This window comes from Eubalaena glacialis, chromosome 6 (assembly GCF_028564815.1).
Source record: "Eubalaena glacialis isolate mEubGla1 chromosome 6, mEubGla1.1.hap2.+ XY, whole genome shotgun sequence".
In the NCBI taxonomy this organism is placed as follows: domain Eukaryota; kingdom Metazoa; phylum Chordata; class Mammalia; order Artiodactyla; family Balaenidae; genus Eubalaena; species Eubalaena glacialis.
In genome coordinates, this window is record NC_083721.1 from 128,918,888 (window position 1) to 128,942,207 (window position 23,320).

A 23,320-nucleotide genomic window follows, 5' to 3' on the forward strand; every position below is an offset into this window, starting at 1 on the left:
TTGACAACAGCTGGGCCAATTTTTACTGTGTGTCTTTCTGACTCCAGTATATTTACTTTCATTTATTTTTCAAATAAATGTGTCATTTTATACCTCTCAAACCACACACAGCAGAACCATTTGCTTAGATTTCATAGCACAAGGATATATACATTAGAACTTCAAAGTGTCAAGATTAAAACTGGGGACTCATGGTTTATCCATCTCAGCCGACACCTCCATTCTTCAGAGTGTAGGAGCCCCTGCTCAAGCCCCAGTTCTCAGAACCATGTGTCAGAGCAGTAAGCCAACCCATTTTCTGACCCACTGGGATAGCCAATTTGAAGAACAGTCCTGAACCAGGAGTCCTTGTCCAAATGCCAGCCATGCGATTCACCTTAGTCAGGTGATCTTCAGCTTTTTCCTGGGGTCTAAAGCAGAGTCCCACTACCCTGCTGCCCTCCATCTGGCCTCCCTCTGGGTCCTGCTTGCTTTTAGTAGATTCATGCTCTGAGAAAATGCTTTTCTTGAGTAACTCCACTGTGTAGATGCTCTCAGGGTACCTTGCTGGGAAGCAAGTGAGAATCAGGTTCTCAAGTCAAACCCCAGCCCAAGCTGCCCTTTCCAAGCTGGATTTAGCACACTGTCTTAACAAAGCTCTTTTCCTTAGAAAGAACTTTGGAGCCAGACAGGCCTGAGTTTGAATCCCAGTTCGGCCACTGACCAGTAGTTATTAGGCATGTGATTTAACCTCCTTGAGCCTTTCTCATCTGTAAAATGGAGATGGTTAAACATAGCTCAGAGCTCTTGTAAGAAAACAAGATGAAGGGTGTCTCCTGCCCAGCACAAAGTAGAGTAGAGGCCCACAGGCATGGGTTCCCATCTTCTTGACTTTACCAGCCAGGCCAGAAGTTCTGGCTACACAGTTGAGAGACTCCAGGTTTGAAGCCTGGGAGCTGATGGCCTGTTGTGCATGTAGGGTGGGTACTGGGTGTTTGCTGGACAGAGTATTCTGCATGGGGCCAGGAGCTCTGTGGGAGCCCAGCCAGCCAAAAATGAGCTGTTCCAGGCCTTGTGTATGTTGGAGGTCACAAGGACACCCATGCCTGGACATGTCAGGCTTTGAGCATGGGTTGCTCATGGTCCTGCTGAACTTTGCAAAGGAAAGGAAAGTTCCTTTGGGCTGTGCTTGTGACCTTTGAGCGTGTTATCTTCAAAGCCATAAACCTGGTCCACTGGATTATAAAAGTAGCTCATTCTAACACGTTCGTCCTGCAGCCTGCTCCTTGCCATCCAGCACACACCCACGGTAACCAAAGGCCACCATCATGACAAGGGACCAAAGCGGAACCTGGGAGATGGAGAGTAATGACAACTTTGAAGGCTACATGAAGGCCCTGGGTAAGGGGGATGCCAGAGGTGGGAAAGGGGGAGTAGGTGGGAAATGGGGAGGCGGTGGGAAAGGGAGAGGGAGGGCAACTTTGGAAGGACTGTGGTCTGGCCCTCCTGGCAGTGTCACTGTGGAGTTCCCCAGACCTGTGTGCAAGCCTCGCTCCTCGCTCCTTACCAGCTGTGTAATATCAGGCAAGTCATATTCATTTTCTGACGCTCAGATTCCTCATCGGCAAGTTGGGAACAATAACAACTGAGGTTATGTCTAGAATGTCCTTGGCGTACAGAAAAGATTCACTGAATGGAGGAGGCACATACACACACACACACACACACACACACACATGCATATGTGAGGAAAGCCAGACTTGAGAGGAAAATGCAGTAGCTCCCCTGCCTTGTGATTGCCATCTCTTAGATAACCAGTTGGACCTGATATTATGCACAAATGACCCCTGCATTGCTCTTTTATTAGTCTTGTAGTGGAGAAGCAGAAAAAGAGTAGATAACAAATCTCTCAGCCTAGAGAAAATCAGGCTAGGAAAGGCTTTCATCATATACATCAAACAACTCACTGCTCACCTGACTTCTGAACTAGACTCCAAGCCAGGGGCTGCATCACCATGTGTCCTGAGTTGACTCTCCTGTGGGATCTCTTGTGGGGCTGGCAGAAAACACACAAAACCAGAGCAAGTGGGCCCACAGAGGGGAGCTCACTTTTGGCGGCAGATATTATAGGCCAGACCCCAGCAAGGAGCACTGGCTGCCTGTCCTTATTTCTGCAATAACCTCCTGATCACCTTTTCTAGCTTTAGATCTCTCCGCATACGGAGTTCCCAGCTGGAACTTCCCTACGCGAAGCATGAGAAAAAATGGCTGCGGGTGCGGTCTGAGGCCCAATAATTTGGATGTGATGATGGGAAGTCTCATCAAGAATGGGAATTGTGGGTTTTTCTGTGCAATTCACTTCTAGCTTGATGACACTTCCACCGTGTCAACAAACAAGGAGAGCTCATGTGACATGTTTTGCAATTTACAGAGATTGGAAATTTCTTCATGTACTTTAGACATGTTTACAACACTGGATAGCTTTTTTTTCCTTCCTGGCTACAGAATGTTACCAATATACTTGGGAGAGGAGGGAGGAGACAAAAATCCCCCTATCAGAACCCTAACCCTGTCGCCCCTGCTTTTAGTACCCTGAGTGAGACTAAAAATGGAATCCCGCTTCCATACGTGAGTAAATGGGCTGGAGCTGAGCTCAGAACTAGAATTCTGAACAAGATCATACAGAGGAGGAAACCAAACCAGTGGGCCAGCTGAGGTTTCTCTCTGACCTTGACCAGTTTTTTAACCTTTCCGAACCAGTCTCCTCATCCACCAGATAGAGAAATAACACCAGCCTTGCCTGTTTCTCCAGATGATGTTGGTTGTTGTTTTGAATGATTGAAAGTACTTTAACAAGAGCTATTTGGTGGTTTCAAGCTTTCAGCAGTAAGCTGAACAAGCCCAACTCAGGGGACATAATAAGAAAGCAATTTTGTGTCCTTTGTTGCTTATTCTTAAATTATATAAAGTCCTATGGTGACTTTAGGTACAAAATCGAGTCTCAGTTTAGTTTTCGGCTGTACAGGGTGGGCCCCTGGAGCCCCTCTTTCTAGTCTTAAGGTGAGAGGCAAGCACTCCTGTCACCATCCCCTATTCCCTCTGGGGGATGCTGGGATGCAGGGCACCCTGTCAGCTCTGTCCAAAAAATCCTCTTCCTAAAAGCAGCCTTCCTCTGGACTCTTTCACACCCACTTACACCCTCCTTGTGGGGGTGGGGTGCGTGGGTCGTGAATGTGATGTTTGGATGTCTCTGTCCAGGAGGTTTTAGAGGGAGTGGCCTTTCCAGTTCTCCTTGGTATCGGACACCTCTTATCTCTTAGAGCTACAGTCATGACTTCCAATTCAACATCTTAACTACATTGATTTCACTCTAATGAGCAAACGGGTTGACCTCTTTGTACGAGTCTCTGCAGTGGAGAGGGGTGGGCTCCCACTTTCCTGATGGAGATTAACACCATAGGGGGTGGTACTAGCTAAACCCAGAATGAGGATGTGCTTGGTGCCTCGGTTTACCCAGCTGCTGATGGCCTACAGTATCCCAGGAGCTTGCCCCAGCTTGAATCCATGAGGCTCTGTGCAGAAACGACTCAGCCAGAGTCACCTTCCCACCGTGGAGATGGGACACCTGACCCCTCTCACCTGCCCATGGGGACACAAGTGGGGCAGACAGACACTGGCAGTGACTGGAGACAGGTCTCAAGGGCTCAGCCAGAAGCAGCCGGGTGGGGCTGCCTCCCGCAATTGAATCTGGTAAAAGCAACCCTGCAGGGACTTCCCTGGTGGTCCAGTGGTTAAGACTCCACGTTTTCAATACAGGGTACGTGGGTTCAATCCCTGGTCAGGGAACTATGCCATGCGGTGTGGCCAAAAAAAAAACCCAAAACGCAACCCAGCAGATCTGTACAATTTCCTCCACATCCACCTCACAAGACAGGGGTTGCTTTCCCAACGCTGACAAGTCAGTGAAGCTTGCCTTCTTGCCCTTTTGAGCACAAGGCCCTTCACATTTGGGAAAAACATATGTGGAGATACTCAGAAATCCCCGGATATGGAAATATCACTAAGTATAACTCCGTTCCTTGCCAAAGAGCTGTCTCTTTCTTAGATGTTAATCCCTAGCACCAGGGAGTCGGCTTTCTCTGTGGGCCTGGCGGTTGGTTTCCTAGGAAGGAGATACTCCTGTCGAGAGGTGGGTCTGGGGACAAACTGTCTTTGTTCCCAGTTGGTGACTCACTCCACCCCCAGCCTCCCCACATGACCTGGCTGCCAGCCTCAGCAATGACACATCAGGGCAACCTTTGGGTTTGCCCCAAATTTTCAAAGCCATTCGCTGTTCAGAGAATGGGTGACAAGGGTCAATGGTACCTCCTCTCCTGCCTTCTTAGACCTTGTGTTTCCTGAGGCCCTAGACTCTTTCATGACAGTGAGGAGAGCAGCTGGTGAACTCCTCTACCCTGAGGAATCTGTCATGCCCTGAGGTCCTCCTTCAGCTTGGATCGGGGGGTCGGGGAGTGGAGGAGTGGTCTTCAATCTAAAGGGCAGACCTCTCAAAGTGAGGTCCCCGTGCTGTGAAAGAACGCTGGGGGAGAGTCCATTCACTCTGCCCTGGAGTGAGACCAGCACAGCACGTACATGGGGAATCATTGAGCTTCTTTACCAAAGCTTTAGACATCGCCCGTGGAAGCCAAGGACGGTGCCATCTGCAGCAGGTCCGGGCCCAGCCTCTGTTCTCAAGGAACTCAAACTGGTGCAGACAGTCAAGCTATAGCCGTGTACAAATTGCATTCCTGTTCTCTATTATAGTGTGATAAATCACCCCCAAAATGTGGTGGCTTGATTTTATTATACAGTGATTTTATCATTGTCTCTCATAGTTATGGGAGCTGACCAGGTTCACATAGGGGGTTCTTGCTAGGAGGCTCTCATTCCATTGCAGTAGGACAGTGGCTGGGGCCAGAGCCATCTCAAAGGCTTCTGGCTCCTGTGTCTGGCAGTTGGTGCTGGCCAGCCGCTGAGACCTCAGAAGGGGCTGTGGATATCTACACGTGGTGACCCATGTGGCCTGCGTTTCCTCATAGCACTCTGGTTGTGTCTAAAGAGACAGGAGGCAGCGGCTGAATGACCTTTTATAACCCAGACTCAGAAGTCACACAGCATCACTTCCGCTGTATTCTATTGGTTGAAGCAGTCATGAGCCCACCCACATTCAAGGGGAAGGTACATAGACCCCGCCTCTCAAAATGTCAAAATCATATTGTAAGACCAGCCTGTAGGATGAGAGGTGGTGTTGTTGCAGCCATTAAAGAAAGTATAGTCTGCCACAGATGGGACAGTGGGTGATTCTGTCCCTTGGGCCTGAAAGGGCTATAGTGACAGTAGAACAATGGTGACCGGAGGTGTGTGTGCTGTATGGTGATGGATGGTAACTAGACTTGTGGTGGTGATCACTCTACAGTCTATACAGATGTTGAATTATGATGCTGTACACCTGAAATGTACATAATTTTTTAAAACAGTGTGTGTGGCGGTGAGGGTGGAGGGAGCTACAATAGATGGATCATTGAAGGCTTCCTGAGTACTTCTGGGTGGGGTTTTGAAGGAAGGAGAGGAGTGCTCCACACAAGGATAGAGTCAGGTCTGGACCTTTGAGCATGTGCCAAGGTCAGGCTGATGAGGATGTGGGTGGCCAAAGGAAGCAGGAGCCATATTACCAGGGGGTGAAGTGCAAGGGCGGGCACAGGGGTAAGAAGAGTCAGAAAGGTACCAGGGCTGGATCTTGAAGAGGTGTGACACCATGTGTGATCATCACCCAAGGACATCAGGTAAGGAGAGGGTCCTGGGAAGAACTGTGTACAGAGGAGAGAAGGGCCATGAGCACCCTGACAGCCAGGGCGTGAATAGATCAGCAGAGACAGTCAGAGAACTGAAGGAGGAAGTGGTTGCAGTCGTCCTGGGAAGATGTGAGAGCAGTGCCAAGGAGGGTGTCCAAGGGGTTGTCCATAGCAGGAAACAGACTAGATTTGGTAACAAATTGGAGAAGAAGCAGGGGGTGAGCCTAAGAAATAAAACCCCACCATGTAACTTTTTTTTTTTTTTTTTTTTTAATTTATTTTTGGCTGTGTTGGGTCTTCGTTTCTGTGCGAGGGCTTTCTCTAGTTGCAGCAAGCGAGGGCCACTCTTCATCGCGGTGCGCGGGCCTCTCACTATCGTGGCCTCTCTTGTTGCGGAGCACAGGCTCCAGACGTGCAGGCTCAGTAGCTGTGGCTCACGGGCCTAGTTGCTCCGCGGCATGTGGGATCTTCCCAGACCAGGGCTCAAACCCGTGTCCCCTGCATTAGCAGGCAGATTCTCAACCACTGCGCCACCAGGGAAGCCCCCCACCATGTAACTTTAATCAGGAAGACAGAGATGTATAATGGAAGGCATCTGTTCTAAAAGTACTCAGGGACTTCCCTGGTGGTCCAGTGGTTAAGAATCCACCTGCCAATGCAGGGGACACGGGTTTGATCCCTGTTCCAGGAAGATCCCACATGCCGAGGGGCAACTAGGCCCGTGAGCCACAACTACTGAGCCCGTGCGCCACAACTACTGAAGCCCGCGCTCTGTAACAAGAGAAGCCACCGCAATGAGAAGCCCGCGCACCGCAACCAAGAGTAGCCCCCGCTCGCCGCAACTAGAGAAAGCCCGCGCGCAGCAACGAAGACCCAGCACAGCCATAAATAAATAAATAAATAAACAAATAAAAATAAAAGTAGTCAGTTAACGTTAAACTTAGACATATTTTAGGAAATCTTTGTTCAATAAATTGTAACCATTAGGAAAAATCCAGTTCTTCTCTTAATTCACAAAAGAAGGTGAGGGTCATCTTCTACGAAGAGCATCTTTTCATTGAAATCAACATGTACAGATTTAAAAGAGCAGTGGCTACTGCAAAAAGTCCTAGTGGGTCTCTGGAAAATTCTACCAGGAAAGCGGTAGCCTTAGAGGCTGAAGTCAGGCAGCTGCCACCTGAGTGGTCTTTGCCAGGAAATCTTTCCTGATTACCCACAATGTTCAAAAGCCTGTCCTGACTGTAGGGATCCAAAGTGTAACATCAGAGGTGGGCACACGCACAAACCATTCTCACGCCATGATAAGCATCGTGCTAGCAGGAGCTTTCTATACATTATGTCATTTAATTAATTCAGTTTCAACAAATGCCTTGAGCACCTATGACGTGCCAGGAAGAGCTCTAGGCATTGGTGAAGCGGTGGTAAATGAGGCAACAAGTTCCCTGCCCTTGTGGAGTGGGCACGCTAGTGGGAGAGAGAGAGAGTAATAGTTTAAGACTATTTGGGTCGTGGTAAGTGCTTTAAAGAAAATAAAAAGGAATTCTTGGGTGGAGAGTGATGGGTGGTCGGGGAAGGTTGTCTGAGGAGGTGACATTGGAGCCGAGGCTTGAATGCGGAGAACTGTTGTTCCGGGCACAGGGCACAGCAAAGGCTGGTGTGCTGGGTGTGTGGTGAGCCCAGGGGTAGGTCAGACCTTATGATGGGCAGACTTAATCCATCTTATTCATATTCTTTAAGGTTCGCTATGACTACAGCGTGAAGACTGAATCACAAGAGGGCAAGACTAGAAACACGGAGGCCCATTAAGGAAGCTTCTGTGTTGTTCAGGCAAGAAATGATGATGGTTGGTTTAGGGCGGTGCCCAGGGCTGGAGAAGAGAGGACAGATTCAGTGTATATTTTGGTGGTAAAGCTGACAGGGCTTGCAGATAAAAATGAAGTGAGAGGAAATGGAAGAAATGAAGACAGCCCCCAGACTTAGGCCTGAATAGCTGGGAAGGCTGTGACCCTATCAGCTGACATGGGGAAGACATGGTGGGGAGTGAGTTTGGACAGGGGTGCTGGGCAGGGGGGAATGCATTAAGAATTCTGATTTACATCTTTTGATTACAGATGCCCATTACACATCCAAGTGGGCTATTAAGATTGGCATGTCGATATAAGATCTAGAGCTTAGGGTAGAGTCAGGGATAAAGCCAAAGGAATGCTTGCCATTTTAAGGAGTGAGGAATCTGAAGGTCAGGGAAGTGGAGGAACGTTCCTGGGATCACTTGTGGCTGGAAATTGGTGTTGCTCAGAGAGGAGCCTGGTCTGCCTGCTTCTAACCCCCAAGCACTTGCCATAGCTCGGTTCCAGGTGCAGGTGCTCAGTGTGGGGTTAGGGGAGGGGGAGCTTCGTGCTGAGCAAAGTTCATCAGGGTGGGGACCTCTGAAGCAGGCAGGCAGGACCCTCAGATACATTGCAAGAGAGTCACTCGGAGTCCCTGGGTAAAAATGAATGAATGAATACATGAATGAATGAATGAATGAACATCTGATGACCCAACGAGGAGTTAATTTCACGGCATTTGGATTCCTGCCAGTGCTCACAAGTCAGTAAAGTTAGACACTGGCCAAAGACTTTACTTGTGTGGCATCTGGTTGGACTTTCAAACAGGGACAGTGCTGTGGGTGGGAAAAGCCCAGGTGAAGATAAGTTTGGTCCCTTCCTATGGGTCTCCCCTGGCGTGTAGTGGCAACTCCTCCTCCCCGACCCCCATCCCAATGGTGCAGACTAGACTATGGGGGGGGGGAGGTGAAAAGTACAAGGGGAGCAGGGAGGCACCCCAGGGTCTCCAGCCTGCCTCTGCTGGCTAGGGAAGGGTTTGAATGCATTTGGAGGTGTCCCTGAGGGTAAGAGAGAAGGAGGCAGGAAGGGGCAAGGACAGTTCCTCTTTCCGTGGATTATCTGGAGGAGGAAATGGCATGGAAAGACGGAGAAGATTGCTCTTCCACTCTGCTTCTCACAATGCCTGAATGCTGAGGATTTGTGAATTAAGGAGTTCAGGTTCGAAGCCCATGGAAGCTGCACTGAGAATGGGTTTCAGATTTCATATGATGAAAATGTGTGCATCTCTGCTCTTTAATTTACAAATCGCATCTGCCCTTTTAGCCTACAACTTTAGCTTTTTCCACAAGCATATTACAAAGCATTTTAATGTTGAGTAGCATACTCATATTTCAACTTTATGGCCTGCATTGTTCAAAATGCAGTTATGAAAAGTATGCTTTAATAAAGTCACTTCAGTGGTTTTTTTTTTTTTTTTCCTTCTGCAGCAGCTATAAGCCATATATATTATTCAGAAATAGCTTGCCTTTGGACGTTTTCCTCTGACATAGAAATTCATTTCACCTGGCTATAAATCAGGCTCGGAGATACCTTTAATCCAGAAAAGCAGATGAAACATATTTGATAACCCTGGTGTTCAAATACCATACCAGGAAAATAATTTTCCCTGCAAAGTACAAAGAGTAAGTGTTTTTGTAATCTGTGTGTGTATGCCTGTGTATTCTACAGCTGCAGTTAAACATTTCCTTTTGATTAGAAATATCACAAATCCACCAACAGAATGTTTGGCTCCCTCCCCCGGGATGGAACAGAGGTGACATGATTAACTAGCCTGCGCACATGGTGAAGGGTAGCCAAGAGGCCAAGCCATTTTTCAACCCAGAGAAGAAGCAATGTTTGATTCAATTTGCATAGAGCCCCTAATAAGATTCCCCAGCTCTGGTCGGAAAGACTGACTGGGGGTGGTGTTTGCAGGACAAACCTGTTCTCTTGGCAGTAAACGTTTTTAGCTGTGATATACCTCTCTGGGCAACCAGGGACAAGCAGTAATTTCCATTTGGGGAGCCTTAAATGGAATGTGTTTTAGTTGTGAACGATAAACAGAATGTATTTTTAGGCAAAGTGTCAGGAGCTCTGTCCTAGCTGGGCAACTCTGAACCAGCCACTTAAATTCTCTGGGCTTTGATTTCCACATCTGTGGAGTGAAAATAGACTTGCTCTCTGAAGACCACTTAAATTTAGACTTCTAAATTTCTCTGTAATTCCCAATTCTTCCTTAGTACAGTTGACCCTTGAACAACAGGGGGGGCGGAGGCAGCAGCGGTGTGTTAGGGGCCCTGCTCTCCGTGCAGTCAAAACTCTGCGTGTAACTTATGGTTGGCCCTCCGTATATATGTAGTTCCTCCACATCCGTGGTTCTGCATCCGCGGATTTAACCAACCGCAGATGGTGTAGTTCTGTAATTACTATTGAAAAAAATCCACGTGTAAGTGGACCCGTGCAGTTCAAACCGGTGTCTTTCAAGGGTCAACTGCAGTTTTGCCTGGTGCCCTCCCCTCCGTTTCATCTGGTTAACACATGACCTGTGGTTTTCTTTCCTCATCTCCTAACTGTGGCTCCAGCATGGTTTAGCACAGCCGAAACTCCTCCTCACTCAGCACAGAGGGCTAGAGCAGGAACTAAAGTCGTTTCTACCCTTTGGCCAACCTACGGAATGAGGAAACCAGTCCATGCAAACAAAGGTTTGGCCAGACTGGATTAAACGCCCATGTGACAGGCCAGGGCTGTGAGGGAGGGAGGGCGTGGATCAGCCACCATTCTGACTGTTTCTTCAGAGTCCAGGACACTTGGGCTGCACGGAGTGGCAGATGGCTGTGGAGATGCATAAACATGAGCTGAATATTTCACTCTGGACTGAATGCCGATCCGACCACTGTTTGACCAGAGTGGAAAAGGCCAAGGAGTGGAGGCCAATGTGCATCAAATACCCACCAGCTCCTCGGCACTGTGTGAAACATTTTTGCCATCATTTTAACTGAATCCTTCCATAAATAACCCTATGAGATAAGCTTTCTTTTCCCCATTTTACTGTGAGAAACTGAGGCTCAGAAAGGGAAAGTGACTTCTCTGAGGTCACAAAGCTGGGAGATCAGAGACAGGATTTATGCCTGGATCTGACCCTCACTCTTTTATGCCAGAAGTTCTAAACTTTAGCATGCACAGAATCACTTGGAAGGCTTGTAAAAACAAGAGGGGCCCAACCCCCTGTAGGTCTAGGGTGGATCCCAGAATTTACATTTCTAAGAGGGTCCCACGTGCTATGGATGCTGCCAGCCCAGGGGCCTCACTTTGAGAACCACCGTCCTAGACCACGGTGCCCACGTTAACCAGACCATAAGTATCTCTTGAGCTCCTACTGTGTGCCCAGCCCTGGGCCTGGTTCTATGGGGACATGGGAGCAAAGAGACAAATCATCCTTGTCCTCACAGAGCTGAGACTTTGGAGAAAAAAATAATAAACCCCATGAAAAAGAGGAAAATGCCAGGTAGTACCTCCTGCGGGTTAAACCCTGGGCCTGGAAAGCAGGTGAGGAAGGAGGCAAGAAAGAAGAGAACATGCTAGAGCAGGCAAGGCTGGGGCTGGGAGGAGAGGGGCAGGGATTCAGGGACCAGATGTGCAGGGAGTATCTGGAAAAATGCGGAGGGCTCCGAGGAAACCAACTTATGAGATCAGGGATTTGATTATGATGGTGCCAGCAGCTACCACTTATAGGGCCATTACCACAAGCCACCAGCCACTGGGCAGATCTCTTCACAAACACCATCATATTTAATCCTCAAAATAGCCGGATGCAATTAGTAATAACTCTACTTATAGCTACTGCTCTCTGCTGCTTCCAGATCTGGACCCTAGTGTCCAGCGATGGAGCTGAAGTTAGATGTCACCTGGCTCATTAGGCTGTGTTTCTGGGGCAGAAGGAGAGAAACATGAATTGGAGTGTAACACGTTAGCCCCTGCCTAGCACAAGCACGTGTTTATACCGACTAGAATGCAGAAAACATTCTTTTGCGGCTTTTAGCAGTTTTAAGAAAGGATTCATTTTGAAGTCAGATATAGTTGACCACTTGGTCCTGTCTAGTCTTCTCCTTTCCAAACAGGCCAGCAGTTGCCTTAAAGGGAGAAAAATTAAACAAGGGATATTACCATAATTGCAGGGACCAGGTGACAGAGATAAATGCCTCAGAAAGGGTTTTGTCAACCCTTCCTGTATTATGTTCTGGGGAACCCTGGCCAGCTGGAGATCCCACCACAGAGGGTTCTACAGCCACCTAAGATTGGGAAAGGCTGCATCTTCTGTCCTGCTCTTGGAGTTACAAAGCATTTTTCCCAGATTAAAGTCTCTGTGAAATTCTTCAGTATAGAAAGCAGCCAGCCTGTCTTGGTTTTAATTGCTCATTTCTCAAACTTAGCTGATCATGAGCTCCCCTTTAAAAAATTTTTTGACCACCAGTCTTTTGTGGGCTGAGTCCATGGCAAATACAGTGGGGCACCCTGGGCTCTATGAATGCTGGCCTAGATGCCTAGGAGGGTTCACAACAGCAGAGAGAGCATTTATCTACCCCCATGCCCTGGGGCCTGCAGGCTGTGTGGCTTGGACATGCCCAGGTACAATTTCATATGCCGCAAAGATGAAGCTATCAGAAAATGTCCAGCGTTGGAACGTGGTTGCTCCAGCTCCGAATTCTTGTAGAGCCCTAAGCCTAGAAAACAACTGCTGTCTGGTGGGGGCAGTGCACATGAGCCCTGGGGAACATAAGCTGCCCCAAACAGGGAGGGCTCATCCAGCTGGATCCAGAAGCCTCTGTGGCTCCAGGGGAAACGTAGAGTCAGAAGTTATTGGTATCTTGGGCAGCCACTGGAAGTGCACAAACTGGCGTGGTCTGACGTGATGGGACGGGCCAGCCCAGAGCTTGTGGAGCACGGTGCTGGCCCTGGAGCCAGGCCATCCTGGGTTCAATTACCACCTCTACTGCTTCCTCACTATATAATCGAGGGCAAGTGACACAGCCTCTCTGAGACAGGTTCTTCACTGGTAAAATGGAGAATAATATAGTACTTATCTCCTGGGTTTCTTGGGAGAATGAAGTGAGTGAAGCTTCCCAAGGGAGGTTCCACTATGGGACAGCATTCCTGGTTGGTTCCAAGGCATGTCTTAACTATCACCCCAAATACCACCAAAGTTCCACACAGCATGGCCCCCAGAGTCACCTTACCTAAAACTTAGGTCCTAACTTCCCCCATAAAATTCTTTACTTCTCTGCTTCTACCTTGGTTACCTAAACTCAGAACCTCTGTTTTCACCTCCCAACTTGATCTTCCACACATCCATCCAATAATCGAACCCTTGTGATTGCTTTCCAACTGTGTAATCTTAGACAAGTCACTTAACCTCTCTGGGCCTCCACGTCATCACCTATGCCATGAGGGATTTTGGCGAGCAAAAGGACCTCAGTCCTTGTCTTCTTTGAGGAAAGAATTCAACAAAGAGACCAAGATTGTAAAGCAGGCACAGAGCTTATTAGAAACGCAGTGTGTGTGGGAGAGCACACAAGGGAGCCGTTTATTTAGGGCAGAAGCAAAAGTTACACACTCGAAAGAGAAGAGTGGGGCATCCTTGGGAGTGAGGGGCACGCAGTAGGGGCAGCTTAGGTTGTTAATATGGGGTTGATCTTCTGGGGCTTAGGTGAGGGTGACTCCCCTTTTCCTCCCCTATGATTGTGTCATCGGCAGTTCCTTATTTGGACTTCCACCAGGCACCATTTTGAATCCTTCCCCTGCGCACCTAAGCGAAACCCACAGGGGTGGGGATGGGTTCAGAACGGCAATGCTAATGATATTACAATACGGCCAGGGTTACTAGAGGGCGACTTGAGACCCCCTCTGTGCATGTGTTGGGCTGAGAAATCCTCTTGACGGCAAGAATGAGGAGGCTGCCATTGGGCTCCTTTGTCTTTCATCCAATCATCAGCAACCTGTGTATTTTTTTTTAATTAATTAATTAATTAATTTATTTATTTATTTTTGGCTGTGTTGGTTCTTCATTTCTGCGTGAGGGCTTTCTCTAGTTGTGGCAAGTGGGGGCCACTCTTCATCGCGGTGCGCGGGCCTCTCACTATCGTGGCCTCTCTTGTTGCGGAGCACAGGCTCCAGACGCGCAGGCTCAGTAGTTGTGGTGCACGGGCCTAGTTGCTCCGTGGCATGTGGGATCTTCCCAGACCAGGGCTCAAACCCGTGTCCCCTGCATTGGCAGGCGGATTCTTAACCACTGCGCCACCAGGGAAGCCCAACCTGTGTATTTTTATTGCGCAGGCTCCACGGTTTTCATGGGCAGAGTTTCTTGCTCAGATGCTACAAAGTTTCTGTTTTGGATGCCATTCCTCCACGTGTCATGGCCTCGTTAAGTGCAAAACAAGGAGGTGGCTTTGCCTTCTCCCTAACACCTATGCACGAGGAGGCTGTGCTCGGGCCCAGCCTTGACTTTTCCTGCCTCATGAAGGGTAGGTGCTTAAACAGTAGCTTTCAAATTTCTTAAACCACTGAAGTCTTTCTCCAAACAGCCCCCTGAGAGGAAATCCAAGGTTTAAAACCACCCAGAGATTCAGGGTCTGAGATGAGGCCCAGAAATCTGTAGTTTTTACATCTTCCCACGTGATCCTGATGGTCAGCCATTGGTGAATTCTTAGACCAGGCAAGTTCTCAACCAATAGTATTGAATAATAGTTGAGCAAAGCACTGGCATTCATATACCAGCTCAGGCCAACTTGAACCTATTTCTCTTTTCAACTTAGGATACAGGTATATAGTCCTTTTACCTTCTGGGTTGCCTGTTATTACTTGAAATTATTCCCTTATGATAAAAGCTGACTTTATACAATTTAGAATCCAAAAGACCAGCCAAGGTCCTTCCTGGATTCTGCTGTGGTCCAAGCATCCAGCTTGGACCTCTTCTTCTTGGTCCTTTAGGAGAAGGAAAGGGATAATGACCAAAGAGGGATTCAGGAAGAAACGTGTCAGAAGGGAAATGTGGAAAGAGGGTGAGGGAAGTGATGCTTGGCTACCAGGGCAGGACAGCAGAAGGGGTGGGGATGCGACCATCGGAGATGTTCATTCTCTGAACTGAAAGCAGCCCCATGAACTGTTGGTAACTGCTGGTCTCACTCACGGGCACACTAGTATTTATCCCCCACCGGATAGCACACAGTGTGAAGTTTAATCACCTACTACCATAGAGATGAGGCTGGAATTCTCAGAGAAACAGCACTCAGTGAATCTGAACTGTTCTTACTCTTGAAGTCATTATTACCTTGGGTTATGAGCGAACCAATCTCAGTGTTTTTCGAAATCTTCCAGGTAAACTTTCTTAAAAATAAAATTAAAGATTTATATTGGCATCCGAAGATATCTGGAGAATTCACAGGCATAAAGGAGGTCAAAGGTCAAATATGATTTGGCTAGAGACAAAAAGCTTAAAGATGTTTGTAGCAAGGGTAGAAATTTAGCAGTTCCAGTATTATCCTGTTTCTACATCATTTCTATAGGACAGTGACGTTTTGGCTTGGGTGACATTTTATGCACAATCAGAGGTTAGCAGGAGGTGGTCTCAGCACTTAGCTTCTTACCGTAGAATGTAAAGCTTAGGAAATGAAACACTCTATTGAAGGGCATGCTCCCTTTTACTTACAAATGGTCTCTAAGAAATGAATAAGATTTTCTTTAAAATATGAAGGCAAAACAAAGATGTAAATGGAGTAGATGCAGCAAAACCTTGACAATTGTTGAATCTGCGTGATGGGTGTGCCGGGTTCCTTGTACTCTCCCCTCTACTTTGGTTTGTTTGAAATCTTTCATAATAAAAATATAAACAATGATTCACCTTTTCCTTAAAAACAACAAAAGAAATCTCTGAGCAAGTGTTTATTAAGTGTCTGAAATATGCCTAAGCTGTGCTGGGGCCATGACTGAGGCAGAACATCCCCCAGATCTGCTGTAAAAATGGAAGTTTGTAGGTATTCTTCCCTTCAGTGGGCATGAACAAAAGATCCATCTTTACCCAGGATCTAGACTCGTTATTTTTAAACAGTCTTTTTCCTTTTAAACCATGAAGTCTTCTGTTCAGCAAACTCTTAGGAGGAAACCAATATGTCAAATAGATAGAAGGGAGCTGCTGTGAGGGCAGGGGCATTTGCGTGTGTATATGTAGGCGTGTGCGTGTGTATACGTGTACGTGTGTATGGGTGTGCACACACGCACACTGGGGAGTTGCAGCTCAGGGGTGCTACCTCCCCTCCCATCAGGGCTCCCGAGGAGATGCCCAGGGACCCTGGGTTTCCCAACAGTTGACTGAGATGCCCAAACTGGCCATGTGCAAGACAGCTCTCGTTTCCCACTTGAGCGAAGAATGTGGCCGGCCTGAGATCTGCGTCTCTGCTCCTGAGTGTTTGGCCTTGTTAAAGAAATGAATGAGTCTGGCTGAGCACATCATAACCTCCACAACTCCCTTTGCCAACAGATATTGATTTTGCCACCCGCAAGATCGCCATCCATCTGGCTCAGACGAAGATCATTGAGCAGGACGGTGATAAGTTCAAGACGAAAACCAACAGCACGTTCCGAAACTACAACTTGGATTTCACAGTCGGGATGGAGTTTGACGAGTACACAAAGGGCCTGGACAACCGGAATGTTAAGGTACTGACCAGAGTGGAGTTTTCATCCACACGGTCTTGGTGCAGGGGCTGGTGTTTAGCTGCACAATGAAAAAATGACAGAAACAACCTGGGAGGCATCAGGCGGGGGGGACCAGAATGGACTTAATGATGCTGGCAATAGGCAAGTATTGAAAGTTTAGTGGGAAGAAGCAGGCTGGCTTCTGCATGAAGCTTATAAGCCAAGGAGGGATTAAAGGATGCTGACCTCTCCAGGATCCAGGGCAGGAGGCCAACTCATACACTGACATGGGCCTGGCAGGAAAAGCGAGGAGGGCCAGGTGGACTCATAGGGAAGGACGTTGACAGTGCCAGCGGGATAGCATAGCTTCATCCTGGGGGCAGCTCCTCAGCAGCAGCCAAGCATTGCCATGGAGAACTGAGGCCTCATGTTGCTAGAATTCTTTTTCTTTTCAGGAGCTGTTGAGCATTCATATGTTCTTATATGAAATATCTCAATTTTAGATGATCCCAGCTGATTTAATTTTTTTTTTTTTTTAGAAAAATGCAATGCAAATCACACCAAAAAATCAGTAGACTAGATGAAGTCAGGCTTTCTCCAATCCTAGAAACCCAGATAAATCTCTGGCAAGCTTATGGCTTCAGTCTCAGCCTCACCTTAACTCTCAGGACATAATCGAGGAAATCCTCCATGCATCAGAAGGCACACTTCTAGCCGCTTGAAGCTTTTGGATGTAGGGAGGCCCCTAAAATGAGCAGAGAACTCTGAGTGCAGAGTGGGGAGTTATCTCCAAGCCCGAGAACTGGAGTCTGCAGAATGGGCAGGCCCTCATCCGAGGGGCTCTTTGTGAATAAGGCAGAGGTTGGTAGCAGCGGGGAGAAGTAGGGCAGAGGTGGGAAAGGGGGGGCCATCGGCAGGTCCCCTCTCCTCCTGCATCACCTGGTGGTATCACAGCCCAGTGACTGATTGTTGCACTGTCCACATTCACGCTCAGTGTGAACATCTTTGGTTTTCCAAATCCAATTACACCTGGGCAGTCCCAACAACAGAAATGGGGGAAAATCCAATCTCAGCCGTATTTAAGGATTCCCGCACCCAAATCTTAGCATCATACAAGAACCCTGGGGACTGCACGGTCCAGTGCAAGCCCACGTGGTTTATACAGGAGTGGGCAGCTTGAGCCCTCATGGCACCCACTCCCTCTGTGCCAACGCAGCCACCAGGACCTCTGCCCTGGCTCCCAAGCTGAGGAGGGCCGGGCTGAGATTCCTGTGCCCAGGTATCCATGCTCTCAAGCCGTGCAGAGGGCCACCCTCTCAGAGCACCACAAGGAGGCAGGGCCCTCCACCCTGCCCTTCCCCTTTCCCCATGAGCCCCACTCCCCCCAGAGCCCCACTCTTCTCTGGTGCTTCCAGGAGTTCCTTCCAAGTCGAAGTCTCAACTCTTCCCCCAAAGCTCTGGCTGCTCTCCCGGGGTGGGGAGGAAAAGCTGTCATCATTCTTTGGGGATGATTCTAAAGCCAAAAGAGCAGGACACATTTTATTTCTCAATCAAGTTGTCCTGCCACATTGATCATCTCAGCCAATGAGTCAGGGTTGAATGACGTTTGGGCTCCTTGAAAAGAAAAGTGGGAAATGAAAAGCCCTTTGGAAATGCTTCCATCAAACCAGTCTTGGCAGGAGACGTTAAGCTCCCGAGCCCCGGAACAGCCCCTTGTAGGATCCCACCACGAGGAGTTGCTGGATCGGCAAGTTTTTTGAACTGTGTGGCTGCGAGGCCAATTCATCAGACACCAGAAATGATAGGAAAATTTGTCTCAGAATTTTTGCATCCCTCTGTTGTTCTAACCTAATCAGTTCCAAATGAGTCACTTTCCCCTTGCTTCTCAGTTTTGGGCGTGGGCTATTGAAAAGCAGGCCTGTCCTCTCTGACTCATTTTTTATCACCTTTGATGTTGGAGAACTCACTCTTACTGAAATATATCATGTCCTTTTGGCCCTTCCTGACCCTTAAAGGGTTCCATTTGTTAACACCTAGGCTTCTGCCTCTCCCTTCCACGCTCCGTCCTCTCTGAGTTCCATCCTCTCTCCAGGATCGGTTCTTAGCCCTGCAGAGAGAGAGAATCCCCTTTCTCACTTCTGGTCTCTGCTTTGCCTGCAGCAAAAAGCCAGGGCTAATAAACACACACACACACACACACACACACACACACACACACGAGACTGAGAAGTACCCAGACAGAATTTGCCCAGCCTCCAGCAAAGTGCTGTTCCCATGAGAATCACAACACAGAGCAGGTGCCCTTGGCATTACCTTCTTCCTGTAACTTGACTGCAACCCTTTAGCTGGAGAGGCACGGCAGGGAGTGGGTGAGCCTATCTCTCTGATTAATTTCCGTTGCCCACCCTTGGTGGCACACCCAAGTGCACAGAAATCTTGCGTCTGTGTGCATGTGTGCACTTGCATGTGCGTGTAGTACTCCTCTACACTTTGTCCTCTCATTCTCCAGGACTCCACTTCTTAACTCCTTGGTCACCCTCACGAGCCCCTCTGAAAGAGGGGAGACAGATATTCATTCAATCAACATGCATTAGGTGTCCTTGATGTGTAAGACAATATGGGCTGGGGGATTGGAAGACACAGACCTTGCCCAAATAGAAGATGTGAGTCCTTTCTCGTCTACGTGGGAGGGATCTCTGGAATATTCCAGACAACATCTCGCTTCCAGAAGGGGAAAGAGAGCAACCTATGAATTAAGCTTCTCTAAGACATTCAAAACTGTGAGGCTTAAGATGGTCCTAAAGGAGGAGGAGACATGTTTTCTTTAGAAAACATGTAGAATTTTATTTTTAAATTAATTTAGGGAGTATTAATACATACGCATGCTTTAAAAAAAAATGAAACACTAAAAAGTGAAATTTCCTTTCTATCCTGGAGCCCAGCTCCTTAGTTCTCTCCCCGAGGGACAATTACTATTAAGGGTTTTTTTTGCCTCCTTGGCGAGAACGTGTACAAACATATACATGAATCTCCACTGCTCCTTTCTTTTATGCACATGGCCCTCCTCCTTGTTTTTTTAACTTAAACTATACACTATGGAGACTGCTCTTCTCCGTACGTGCAGAACTGCCTTCTCCCTTCAAAGGCTACAGAGCGGGGAGGAACCACACCCGTATTTAACCAGCCGCCCACTGATGCAATTTATGAGGCTTGCAGGCCTCTGCTGTAACAAACAACGCTGCGATGGGCTGAAGAGTAAAATAAGGAGGAATAAAATTGTACATAAAATATATAATATGGTCAAGGTCAAATATTGCTTTAGAAACAGGTAGACTTAACAATCTGTAGAAAACAGATATCTACCAAAAAACAGACCTGAAGTGAATTTAAAAAAAACCAAAAAGCACAGGTTCGTTTATCACCAACTGGGTTTGCAAGATAGGGAGGAAAATAAACGCCTGGTCCTTAGCATAATATTGTTCATAGAGGCGTAATATGGTTTGCACATACTTTTGGAAGAAAACCAACTCACATCAGGATCATCCCCGAGGAAGGGCAGCACCACACACCACCACTGCCCGGATGGGAATGATACCATCAACCTCACGTGCAAGCCTAATGTGGGCACAGAGGTGGGTGGCCTTGAAGGACCACTTAGGGATAATACACATCGTCCCTTGGCAGGTACTAAGACAGGTAAAGTGGGGGGAACAGAAGGAGGAGGAGCTGGGGCAGGGTGTGAAATTTGTAAATATGTAAATTTAATAAGAGGGGTTAGAACCTCTTGTGGTTCAGCCTCCTGTGGCTTCTCCAACCTGCTGGTCAACTCAGCCTGGTTGTCCAGCACAAGCTCTGCATCTCTGCTGCCTTCCCTGTGCTAATTGATCAGCACTGCTGCCTGGAGGAAACCCAGGACCAGGAGAAGGTCCACCGCCCGGTTCTGGATGACAAGGCTGGCTTTGGAGCCATATGTGCAGCCCCCTGCTAACTAGGTAGCTTCCCTGCCTTTATTATTGCCCTACAGTGGGCAGTCCTCACAATGTGTTTCCTGTGGGGAAAATTCTCAGAAGTAAAATCTCTAGGTCAAAGAGTATACACAATGTTATATATTGAAAGGTAATGTAAAATTGCCCTGCTAAAAGATTCATACCGATTTATATAAGCACCAGCCCTGTATGAGGGCCCATGCTTCTCTGTACCCCCTGCAACCCAGTGTGTTATTAGACTCTTTGATCTTTGACCACAGGATGAATTGTATCTGAAAAACACAGATTTAATTTGCATTTCTCTTGTTATAAGTGAGGTTGAATATATTTTCTTATGTTTAAAAGCCATCTGCTAGGGTGTTTTGTTTTGTTTTGTTTTTCCTTGTAAGCTGTTGGTTTGGTGTCCTGTGTTGAATTTCCTATTAGGTTAATGATCTTTTCCTTATTGATTTACAGGTGTCCTTTGTATGTAAGGAAATCAGGTCTTTGTCTGATATGTGTTACAATTATTTTTCCCAGTTTGTTATTCATCTGTTGACTTTGAGGTATCTTTCCCTTCCAGAAATTTTACATTGTGACATAGTTAAATTCATCATCTTTTCCCCCACCGATTTGGAATGCTGTCTTTTACCATATGGTAAAATGGAAGAGTAGAAGTCTTTCAAAGAGAACAGAACCAGCCAAGATAAGTCAGTCTGGCTGGAATGAAGGGTGTATGTGGAAATGAGGCTGGTGGGATGCTGGCGTGGCTGTGGCTGAGAGCTCTGCTCTGGGGACGGAGCAGGAGCCCAGGAGTGGCTGCAAGAACTGCAGCTGCAGGTTTACATGTGTTCAGTCCCCATCAAGACCATACATTTGATTTGCCTGGAAACCTCTCATTACAGACTCTGATTGTCTGGGAAGGTGATGCCCTCGTGTGCGTGCAGAAGGGGGAAAAGGAGAACCGAGGCTGGAAGCAGTGGGTCGAGGGGGACAAGCTGCACCTGGTAAGTCCCCAGCTCCCCTCCACTCTGCTTATGCCAACTGCCGGTTCACCCAGCCAGGCGCTTTGACAAGAAAAGTGGCCCTGCCCTCCTCCCCTAAGCTCCAGTCAAATGCGTGTGGTCAAATGCGTGAGCCATTCCCATCTGGCTCAGGGGACTCCAGGAGGAAATCTATATGGCTGTTTCTGTGAAAGGCTGCAATTAAAAGGAACGTTCAAGATGTCGAGTTAGGAAGCCGAGATCCAAGGAGAAATGCAGGGAACCTGTCAAAGACCAGCTGGGGAGAAATGCGAGGCACAGAATTAAGATGCCCTGGAGGAGGGTGAGACCAGGCCTCCTCAGTGATGTGAGCCTAGGAAGGAGAGGGGTTGCGGTGGGCGTGGGATGCAGTGGGAGCGGGTTGCACTGGGAGCATCTGGGCCTGGGAACTGCCTGTAGAGCCCAGGCACTGGCCTCACATCCTAAGGTGTGTCCGCCTGATCCCAAAATATTTTAGTTTAATTTGACACCAGAACACAGCAGTTGGAATAAATTATTTCTGATTTCCTTGTATAAATTACACCCGTCTAGATAGCTTAATTTTTCACTCTTCAGTCTTTAATACAAGTGATTTGTCCAACATTCAAATAGTGAAAAATCTTTCACTCCTTCATGCCTTCAGTCACTCGTTTGTTAAATGAATGGCTCATTCAACGGATGGCTCTTTATTCATTCACCTGTGGAGTCAAGCAGGTACCTGGCTCTGGTGTCACTATTCATGTCACAGGGTGCCCTTCAGAGCCAGCCTTGCCTCACCTGAGATCTTTATTTCAGAGACAATGTCAACTGGTGATAAATGGGAGGCAGTCACTGTTTTCCATCGACAGTTTTCCCTACCTGCTCCGGTTTGGAAGGTGGATTTTTTAATTGTAGTACAAACCCCAACTGTCCCTGTGGCTAAGCCAATGGATTCATCATCAACTGCAATGATTTTTGTGGTTGTTCCCACACTCGTGTTTTTCCTCTCCTCCCTCAAAGGGTCACGAGACGCAGATAAGGCCTGGGGGCTCCCTCTGCCCAGATGAAAGGCAGCATCTTGTCTGCCCAGGCAGGCCTGGGGGAGCCCTTCTGCAGCCCATGCCCTGTAATTGCCTGTGCTGCCACCACCCAGCGTTCTAATCACCAGAGGCCAGAAAATCCACAGGGTGCGGGGATAGCTCACCAGGCCCTTGCCTTCCAAATGCTCCCCACTAGATCCTTCCCTTCTTTGTGGCTTTGCTGCCTTTTATAAATTAAGCGATGTTGCTTTAATCACGAGAGTAGGAGGAATCCTGCCCAAGAGGATAATTCCTTTGCATTTTTCATTTTTATAGTTGTTCAAGCTCAATTCAAGTGTCAAAATCAAATCACTGCTACCTGCAGGGCACGCCAGCTGATTGGGTCTCTGAGATGCTCTTTGCCCAGAATGACTAAGTGTCCTCTTTATTCCAGCTCCACCCCCTATCCCAACTCACAGACACCCAGAGGGCTGGGGGTGGGCGGAAGGAAGGCCTGGCTTGTTAGTCACTCACCTGCTTTCTGATGTTGCAGGAGCTGACGTGCGGCGACCAGGTGTGCCATCAAGTGTTCAAGAAGAAGTGATGGTTGTGAGAAGGGCCTACCACGCATGTGCTCCACGCTCCCCGTGAAGAGCTCTCTGCTGGCGTTGGGGAGCAGCCGCAGGACCCTCCTACTCCTGATAGAGCCCATGGAGGCATCTGGATGTGTTTTAAACAGAATGAGTATGTAACAGTGACAGACATAGCCATCCTTCCTTGAAAACTGGCATTAAACGAGAAAACAAAAATCACTCCCATACTTTGAAACCCTTTAATCTATTCCCCTTTATTTCTAGAACTGTTAGTTTTATCCGCAAGCAGAAGAGGTGATTGCCTGCATAGTGATTTTCTGTGCAGCTTTTGTTGTTTATTTTTCAGTTTAGTTTAGCTTCGCTTCTTTGTCATTAGTTT

The 23,320-nt window shown here is 47.8% G+C and overlaps 1 protein-coding gene across 1 annotated transcript; it reads left to right on the forward strand.

Annotated features, from left to right (window-relative positions):
- The first annotated feature begins 1,196 nt into the window (after nt 1–1,196).
- Nucleotides 1,197–23,042, forward strand: RBP2 (retinol binding protein 2). Its single transcript, XM_061193629.1, has 4 exons — nt 1,197–1,380; nt 16,206–16,384; nt 21,234–21,335; nt 22,902–23,042. The coding sequence occupies exons 1-4, from the start codon at nt 1,308–1,310 to the stop codon at nt 22,950–22,952; spliced, it is 405 nt and encodes a 134-aa protein (XP_061049612.1). The 5' UTR covers nt 1,197–1,307; the 3' UTR covers nt 22,953–23,042.
- The last annotated feature ends 278 nt before the right edge of the window (nt 23,043–23,320 follow it).